The sequence below is a fragment of the Microchirus variegatus genome (genome assembly GCF_963457635.1).
Source record: "Microchirus variegatus genome assembly, chromosome: 6".
NCBI lineage: Eukaryota > Metazoa > Chordata > Actinopteri > Pleuronectiformes > Soleidae > Microchirus > Microchirus variegatus.
Genome location: NC_139807.1, coordinates 11,606,216 through 11,616,279, shown reverse-complemented (window position 1 = coordinate 11,616,279; position 10,064 = coordinate 11,606,216). Strand labels below are relative to the sequence as shown.

At 41.7% G+C, this 10,064-nt stretch overlaps 1 protein-coding gene across 1 annotated transcript; it reads left to right on the top strand.

Annotated features, from left to right (window-relative positions):
* The first annotated feature begins 2,155 nt into the window (after positions 1 to 2,155).
* On the top strand, positions 2,156 to 9,781 carry wfs1b (Wolfram syndrome 1b (wolframin)). Its single transcript, XM_083891054.1, has 10 exons — positions 2,156 to 2,301; positions 3,507 to 3,869; positions 5,503 to 5,579; positions 5,688 to 5,832; positions 5,924 to 6,097; positions 6,206 to 6,286; positions 6,383 to 6,543; positions 6,818 to 7,054; positions 7,142 to 7,260; positions 7,371 to 9,781. Exons 2-10 carry the CDS (start codon positions 3,509 to 3,511, stop codon positions 8,914 to 8,916), a joined length of 2,901 nt encoding a protein of 966 aa, XP_083747180.1. The 5' UTR covers positions 2,156 to 2,301; positions 3,507 to 3,508; the 3' UTR covers positions 8,917 to 9,781.
* Positions 9,782 to 10,064: the final 283 nt, after the last annotated feature.

The window sequence follows — 10,064 nt, the reverse complement described above, 5'->3', positions numbered from 1 at the left end:
ACAAGAAACATGAGGTGCTGCTGCTGCTGCAGACTTGACTGCACGGTGCTTTCATTTGCCCGGACTTGTTAAAATCACACATATCAACACATTGACTAAGTCACAGCCACACTTGAGTTTGCCTATTTTTTAATTGATGTATTTTTTGTTCTCCATTTATTCACTGGAGTTATAATAATTCAATGTTCTCAATCCTTCAGCAAGATCACTTCCTACCTCAAAGTGTTTGTTGCGCATTTGTGACAAAAATACAGTATTTTATTTTGATACATGGTGTGGCTTCTGTATTAAGTATACTTTTGTGACATGTATTAGTTGGGTATTTGCTATTTTATATTAAAACTACATTTTTGGTAGGTCTGTTATATGGAGGACCAGACCTGACGTAACAATAAATAAATAAATAAATAAATGCATGAATAAATGTAGGTGAACAGAAATGTAGAAATAAATGTATAGCATTTATTTATTTATTTTTTTGTCAGATTTCGTCCTCCATACTGTATACAGCAGCTTTTAATTACAGGTAATGATGGGGAAGTGTTAACACATATAACAAAAAAGTAAAATTAGAAAAGATAAACAAAAGTCTCCATCACTTGAGTCTCAACTCGTGAATTCCAGAGACAAGAAACTGAGACTGAGTGATTAAAAAGTGATTCCAGATTTTGGAAGGGGAGGGGGGGGGGGCGCACAGCTCTAATCAAATCTTTGGATTTGCATAATCAAGAGCTTTGGACTCAAAACAAGCTCATTAAGTCAAATGACCTCGTATGACCTTGACCTTGCATAATTTAGAAGAAAATTGTATCTGAGAGAGCATGTGTGTCTGAATCCATTTGAAAGACAGAGCAGACATTGAACGTGTGCTCGTGAACCAGTAAAACCAGTAAAGCCGCCGTGCTTATCTTCACAACTCGATTGCACTAATCTACTTATCTTGGTGCCATTTACATAAGTGCTTCAATAAAACAGCAGTTAAGCAATTACTGACCCCATTTCCTTCTTTCCCACAATGTGCAAACTACAGTATATGCCCTCGTGCTTCTCTTTTTGGGTAATTTGTTGTCTGCTCTTTTTTATCATTATTTCTGGCCACCTCTTCAAAACTTTAAATACATATGGATATTTCACTTTATGTGTTTTTTTTTCTCCTGGTAATATAATCAAGCATGTTTATTTATTTGCGTAAAGATGTCATTTTACAACACAAAATGGATGAACTGCTTTCCAAACAAGGTACATAGATAGAGAATGTCAAATGTCAAAAATCCTAATAATGAAAATCATATGGAAATTTTAAGGAAATTGTAAGAAATCATGTGATTGTAAACAAGATCCTTTACTGACATCTGCTGGTGGAAAACTACTTTTACTCTATTGCAAACATAAACGTAGTGATCAAAGCAAATAAAGTGTAAAGATCAAGTATCTTTCCAGAAAATGACTTTGGTAGAAGTTGAAGTCACATTTTTTATAATATACTTCAAGTAAAAGTCAAAGTGTATGACATTTATGACATGTATCCAAACTAATATTCTGATATAAAATGTACTTAACATTAAGAAGTAAAAAATAAAAGTATTAAAAAGTGAGGAGCTATGATTGAGCCATGGGAGCTCAGTGGTAGGGCGAGTTGTCTTTCAAATTGAAGGTTGTGGGTTCAATTCCTGTGTCCTTGAGCAAGACACTTAACCCCATGTTGCAGCATGGGTGTTAAAGATGGACGAATGGGTACTACTATTATTACTGTTATTATTACTAGTTAGTAAAAGCTCTATATAAATACAGATCATTACCTCTAGCTCTTCTTCTTCAGAGTAACAAATATAGATAGATTAAATTAAAAAGTGAAGATTTGAATTTTGTACACAACAGTAACTAAGTATTTTATACTTTATTACATTACAACACTGATAGTAACTATTGTGTTGTAACACTTTGTGAAACGTGAAATCTTTTCGGTAGTCGATGTGTCATGACTGAGGACAATATGTTCACACGCTCGCCGTGACTCCAGCCAATCAAATCGGGTTTAGTAGAACGAGTCCTCCATCTTGTCCAATCACAGCACGTAAAACAGAAAGTGGGCGTGGCCCGCGGAGCAGCTGTCTCGCAGTGCATCAGTTGGTTTATGTTTGGAGTTTGACCGCAGGAAGAAAGAATTTGTCCAGGCTGACTCCGTCAAAGCGAAAGGAAAGAATGACTCGGGACAACGAATAATAAATAAACGGAGATTTTTTTCCCCGAAGACATTTTAAAGTGGAGGACACAAATGACTCTGGTGTTTTCGTGGTAGAGGTGAGTAAGCAGCGATGTTAGCTTTAGCAAAAAAACACCATTCTTTTAGCAGCCTCTTATGTCGGCTGCTGTTTACACACTGCGTTATTATTGTGGTATAAACTGTGGTTTAAATTCAATAACATCACAGTTATTTACATTATTTACATGTTCACTTACTCGGTTAAACTAGTGTCATTGGAGGCTCTTGAAGGTGCTGTGAGGGGGGTTTCCCTTCCTAAAATCTGCAACAGGACTAATCCAGTTTCCAGTGTCATTGGATATCACTCTCTCCATGTGGCCGCCGGCTCTCAATTAACAATATAGTGTGAAATAAGTTTAATATATTACACTAAACAATAATGAATCATACAAGTAGATGTGCAGCAGAGGCAGAGTAACGTGCTGTTTCAGCCTGGTTTTCAAACTACTTATCCATCATGTGTGTGATTGTTAGAATAAAAAGCAGCTGTGGTTGAATTATGACTATGAATTATGTTAATCCTCACTGTTTTTTTATTTTTAATGATAAAGGTTTTGTACTGTGGGTGTATACTTTAAGTATATCACAGTTTATTTTCTGTTCAGCAAGCTGACATTCCTTCTATCATAGGGTAAGGGTTACCCTAACCCTAGAGTTTAAAAATAACAGTTTATAAATGGACATTCATCACTACTTTGTAATTAATTGTTCATACACGATATTATGCTTATTTCACTACCTAACATTATTCTCTGGTCAGGTAGTGGACATGTGTTGAGAACTTTCACAATATCATAATCTTGATCACTTATGTCCCATAAGGAATGTCCCCTGTCTTCTATCCATTTTGCTTTTCACACACGTCCACCTGTTATTAGCACTGAACAATGCATTATTTTTTAAGTTGAAATTGCAGTTTGAAACAACACAAATCCTAATCCTAGTCCTTTTAATGGCTGAAACTTATTTACAAGTAGTTACACTATTACAAGTAACTCAGTTACTATTTTATAAACAAAAATAAATGTTGGAAACACATGATATCTTTAAGTTATCTTCCTTGCATTTTAGAGTAGCTCCATCTTGTTTTAAATCTGTAACAGCGACAGTTATATCGCGATTCAAATCACATTTGGATGTTTTTAATAGTTCAGCCAAATCTGTTACTTTGCTGACTCCCGTTCATAGATAGTAGTTTCTCTGACACATTCAATCCTGATTTCCTGTCTGATGTCGGTTGCAGCTATGGAACCATCGCTAACTGGCAACTTATCCAGCCCCTTGACTCCCGCCTCCCTCAGAGTGGCTCCCTCTTCATCCAGCTCTTCTGCTACCACTTCTACGTCAACCTCAGGCCGACCTCGGCATAAAGTCGCCATGCCAACCCCTCCGGGCACCCCCACATCTTTTCCCTCTGTCGCCTCCCCTCGGACACCTTCAGGTCTTTCCTCCCGCTCCTCTTCTCTGTCCACGCCACCTGCCTCACCGCTCCGCCAGCCCATCAGAACTCCCTCTCAGGTGGGGAGATCTCAGCTCAACGCAGCGTCTACAGCGTTTCCTCTAGCAGGATCCTCAGCTGCTCAGCCTCCTCCAACATCTGAACATGGTGAGTCAAACTCTGACCTTTGAGCGTTTACACTTTCAATCCGGAAAAAAATACTTCACAGTTTCACCTTCCTCTACTTCAGCAATCAGTGCAGCAAACACTCCCGGTGTTGCCGTGTGTATTATAATGTCTCCATGACAACTGTAGAAATTGACCACATCATGTAAAGCAGCCTCTCCCATTTTGCTGACCCGGGTAGAAAAGCCTGTCTCAGTCACCCCTGTCTTTCCTTACACTGCTCCAACTCAGCTGTTTAGTTTCCACTGACCAAATCCACTAAAGTCCAGATAATAAGAGCGCTCTTGTTCTCCTGGGGACATCAAGTGCTCAGTTATTGCATGGCTTTACAGTGATGTGACGTGATGTAACGTGTTAATATAGAGTATTACTGCAAAGTGTGACATCTTAGTCTTAGTCACACCACAGTTTAATAGAAGTTGTCTCCATGCACTTTGTGTCTGGTTCTCCAGAGCTGAACAGATAATCATGTAGCTCGTGTAGATACACGACAGTTTGTGTTATAATAGTGTAAGTTAACAGCTGCTGTTTACTGTGGTTCACATTTATTTTAGGACTAAGTGGTGCCTCTGACGGTATTTGCTGATTCAAACATTGAACAAAAAAAAAAAAAAAGTTTCCACATTTCGTTTCCTCTCTCCGTGTCTTTAGAAAGATGTGTCATTTATTTTAAGCGCAGCAGAAGTGACGGCTTCAGCTCTAAGTGAGGAACTGGGATTTGGGAGCAGCCAAAATTATCAGCTGAAGGGAGATGATAATTAAAGTGCTCGGGTTCAGTGGGACAGTCTTATCAGGACGGAAGCTGTTTATCTCACGTCACGTCACGTGAAGCTGGTCTGTTGCCACATGTATTTGTACACGTGTGGACTATGTATACAGAGTAAAAAAAAACAATATTGAGGAGAGAAAACCAAATATATTGTATTGATGAAATTATGACCCAATTTTTAAGTTGTTCAAATAAATATTCATAAATATTCTGTACCTACAGAGCCCCAGACATGACATGGGAAAAAATTTTGATTAGTTCCGATGAAATAGGAAAAACATGTGCACAAAGTACTAATTTGTTCCCACGAAGTAGGTATAATGTGCGCACAAACTAATAATAATATCATTCCTGGACAGCTGGGTAAGCAAATTGAGCGCACCTTCTCTAAGGTCTCAGGGAGAGGTAGAGGGGCTACAGTTACATGATGGAAAGGGAAAACGTTTGTGTGATTGAATTTTATTTTAGTCTGGGAATGAGCTCCAAAGATATTCTGAAAAGCCTGGCATTGCAAGGAACCATTATTACCAAGAGGCATTTAAACAGAATATTGAGAGCCAGGTTGTTTTACTGGCGGAGGTACGACTTGGACGCTATTGATTATTGGTGTTTCTGGAGAAGGTGCACTCCATTTGCTTACCCAGCTGTCCAGGAATTATATTAATATTATCAAGTGGTATTTCGTGCGCACATTATACCTACTTCGTGGCAACAAATTAGTATTTTGTGCGCACGTTGTACTTATTTTGTACTATTTTACTATTTTACACACATATTTGTTGCCTTAATATAATATATTCATTAAATGTACTGACTGCACTGCACATTTCTTTCTCTTTCATTTAGAGGAGCCAGAGGAGGAGGTGAGTTTTGAGGATTTTGAGGAGAGAGCAAAGTCGGGAGACCCTAAAGCACAGATCAAGGTCAGTGACAGTGAATACTCCACGCACAAACATGACACTGGTGACTTTAAGGGCCATATGGTGGACTAAAATACCCTGTATCAATGTCTTATTTGTCTGGGTGTCCAGATGGGGCGTTACTTTCTCGCCTTAGCGGAAGAAAGGGATGAAGAGCTGAATAATTGTACGGCGGTCACATGGTTGGTCCAGGCTGCAAAACAAGGTCGCAGGGATGCTGTCAAACTGCTGCAGCAGTGCTTCGCCTCCAGGAAAGGTATACACGTATGTGATGTAAACATTATGGCTTTCTGTTATTGAGGTATTGTTATCAACACATAATATTTGTCCTCTTTTTTGCTTTTCAGGCATCACTTCAGAAAACTGCGAGGAGGTCAAGAAGTTGTGTACGGAATCACGTTTCGAGAGAGGCGTCAGGAAAGCGGCTCTGCTCATGTACTGGAAGTTAAATCCAGAGAAGAAGAAGTCGGTGGCTATTTCTGAGATGCTAGAGAACGTTGAACATGTCCACACAGATCCAGGTAAACATGGAAATGCACTTTACGCACCAACATGCTACAGGTTCTATGGAACCTTTAGTATAGTATTGTAAGCTATACCATCTCATATGAGCTTTTCTCCATCTACAGGGAAACCGTTTTCTCCTGGCCCACTTAACAGTTCTGCCAAGAAACAAAGGAGAGTCCTGGAGACGATGGTCTCCAACGAGGGTACGCTTTTTGGTCCAAACATATTCTTTTTTTATCCCTTTAAACGTAATAAAGCTGAATAAAACTTACATTGTTTTGTGTCGTCTGTCTGTGTAGCCACTTCCCACGTGGGCCTCGACGATTTCGTGGAGATGACTAAGAAGTACGCTCAGGGCATCGCACCGTCACCCGTCATGGCCGCTGCGGGAGACGACGACGAAGACGAGATCGACGGTGTCGTGGTGAAGAATCCAGATGAGTTGCCCCTGCACCAAAAGGTGAGCGTCTCTCACCTCATGTCTCAAAGCTCCGGCAGCCACTGAAAAAACAAGCCACAGCATATTTTTTTTTTCAAATTAGAAAGAGGAAAAAGAGAAGAAAGCTTTTTGTTTATTGTGTTGAAACCAATGAATGTAAAGGAAATGGCTGTTTTTAAAACAATAGGCACCATGGACGCCATGCTATGTTTCACACAATAAAAATGTAAACAATGGAAGCTACTGCCTCAAAAAAATGCCTTAATAGTGATAAATTCTCTTATTTTTCCTGCAGCTACTGAAGTTCCCTCTGTACGCTCTGTTGGAGATCAAGGAGCACCTCATTGACTGGGCGTCCCGGGCCGGCATGCAGTGGCTCAGCGCTCTGATCCCCACCCACCACGTCAACGCGCTCGTCTTCTTCTTTATTATCTCCAACCTCACAATCGAGTTCTTCATCTTCCTCATCCCACTGCTGGTTTTCTACCTCTCCTTCTTTTCCATGGTCATCTGCACACTGCGCGTGTTTCAGGTTAGTGAATTACACTCTTTTGTTTTCCTCTGTTTCAGTCAGATTCAGGCAGCAGCAGAAAATGAATACAGCTCTCTCTTTGTGCAGAATTCCAAAGCTTGGGAAAACTTCCGGGCACTGACGGACTTGCTGGCTCACTTTGAACCTGGTCTTGATGTGGAGCAGGCTGAGACCAACTTTGGATGGACACACTTGGAGCCCTATCTGTGAGTTTCTTCACACAACTAACAACTAAGAGTTTATTCAGTTTAGCTTTGGGCAGGTTTGGCTGCAACGTTTCAGTTTAAGATTGAACTTAATCTTTTTGTGTCCGTAGGTACTTCCTCCTCTCTGTTGTCTTTGTGGTTTTCTCCTTCCCTGTGGCTGATAAGGCGTGGATCCCCTGCTCAGAGCTGGCTGCCATCGCTCTCTTCTTCACCGTCACCGCCATCCTCAGCCTTCACGCCTCTGCTCAGCTCTTTGCTCGTAAAGCCCTCCTCACAGAGTTCCTCTCTGGTGCCTGCTCCCTCACTCATCTCCTGCCAGACTCCCTGTGGTTCCTCAGGGTCTTTGGTGTGACTTTCTTCACTGTGCCTTTCGGCGACTTTTTCGTGTTAAACCTGGGGGTGCCGTGTCTGTTATATGGGCACCTTTTCTATCTCTTCTTCCGTATGGCACAGTTGAGAGGTTTCAAGGGAACCTACCTTTGCCTGGTGCCTTATCTAGTCTGCTTTACCTGGTGTGAGCTCTGCTTGGTGTTCCTCAATAACGCCACCGCGATTGGACTCATCCGCACCTGCGTGGGCTACTTCCTCTTCCTGTTTGCTCTTCCCGTTCTCTCACTGGGCCTGGCAGCAATGCTCATCATCCAGTTACTCCAGTGGTTCCTCGCTCTGGAGATGACCAAGATAGTCGTCACGTTGACGGTGTGCTTCGTGCCGGTCGTGTTGAGGCTCTGGACTCGCTTCAGCCTCAACCCCATTGTGGTTTTTCGCTCTGTGACACGGAGCAGTGTTGTCAAGCTCATCCTGGTGTGGCTCAGTGCCATGGTGCTTTTCTGCTGGATGTACGTGTACAGGTCCGAAGGCATGAAGGTTTATAACTCCACCCTGTCGTGGCCTGAGTACAGCAACATCTGTGGCCCTATGGCCTGGAGGGACTCTAACATGGCCCAGACTCAGATACTATGCTCTCATCTGGAAGGACACCGTGTCACCTGGACGGGGCGCTTCAAATACGTCCGAGTGACTGACATTGAGAATGGGCCACAGTCGGTTATCAACCTGCTACCCGTGTTTGTGGGGAACTGGATGCGTTGCCTGTACGGTGATCCATATCCTTCATGCGAGGAGGGTAAAAAGGCCACACAGGCGGAGCCTCAGCCCGCCCCGGCTCCTTCTCCAGAAGACCCTCTCTGTAAACTCAAAAAACTGGCCAAGCATGAATGCCACATCAAAAGATTTGATCGATACAAGTTTGAAGTGACGATGGGCATGCCGCTGGAGAGGAAGGCCAAGAACGGGACGATCGTCGAGGACGAGGACGCGACGAAGGACATCGTTCTGCGAGCGAGTAGCGAGTTCAAGTCCGTGCTGTTGCACTTGAACACGGGAAGTTTGCTGGAGTTCAGCACCATCCTGGAGGGCCGCTTGGGCTCCAAATGGCCAGTGTTCGAACTCAAAGCCATTCACTGCAAGTCGTGCGGCGGAGCCAGCATTCCCAGACGCAGGCAATACAAGATCGAACACGACTGGAGGCGCACGGCTCAGAGCGCCCTGCAGTTTGGCTTCGACTTCTTCTTCAACCCGTTCCTGACCGCTCAGCTGGAGCAACACACGGACGCAGAGACTGACGCAGAGAGCGTGACAGAGGAGAGCGGATAGATGACACACATACACTTGTGCACCTTTGGGAGAAAATGTAAAAATGACGTTACATATAATGAGAAATCTAACTACCTGTAGAAGAGAGATACTCAAATATTCACCATGTCTGAATGGAGTGTGTTTGCGTTTGCATCCTTAGCGTTTAAGCCAAAATGTGAGAATTTCCCTTTTTTGTAGTAAGTCGATGCTTAACACTAAAGTAAGAAAAACTGTTCAGATGGTGTCTGTCGTGCATTTCATAGCATTTAAGCTGCAGGTAATTGTTAATATGTTTTTATTTTGTTCGTATACTATAAAAAAAACACTCAGTCTGTTCTATGTCTCGTTGTTGAACTGAAAGTTATTTTTTTCAGCACCTTACTTTAACGAGAACACACTGAAATAATGTTAACCCTGTAAACTGCTAAAATCATCCGCATACAGTACATCTTTATTTATTACAGCACAAGTTACACGTGTGTTTTCTTCCCCTCCCTCGTTTGTGTCCATCTCTGCTGTGCAGCGATGACTTAAAACACAATGTCAGTGCTGTTTCATTCACTGTGATCCATAAATATGATGGAAAATGATTTGCTGCTCTGCTGTTTTCTTATCAATAATTGCATTTCTCAGTTAATAAGTGGCAACTAGAAAATGATACGAGTTCCTGAAAAAGCAGAGAAAAGTGGAAGCTTTTCTCCCTTTAATTTGTATGAAGACGTTGGTTTGGCGGCAGTAAGAGTTCTAAAACTAGAACCTTCTAGGTGTGTTCTTTTTCCAGGTTGAGTAGGGGAAAAAAAAAATGTTGCATGGCTCGAGAAAATTAACAAAATTAAAAGTAAACATACTGAGCCTCTTTGTGTGTCCCCAGGTACTTTCTGCTCTCTGTGATCTTTGTGCTTCTCGAGTCAAAGAACTGGAATCAAACCTGAAATAAACTGAAGGCAAAGGAAATAAGTATTATTATAGTATTATTAATACTAATGTGTGCTCCCCTCTAAAAAAAACAAACAACAACAACGTTTTCTGCCCATACAATTCTCACAAATGCCCCAAATTCAGAGCCAGTGTCTGGATTACAACTCAGGTTATCAAACATTATTGGCTACGCTGATATATAATATTTCACCTTTAAATTAGATATTTTAGTTAGGATGTATTATTCA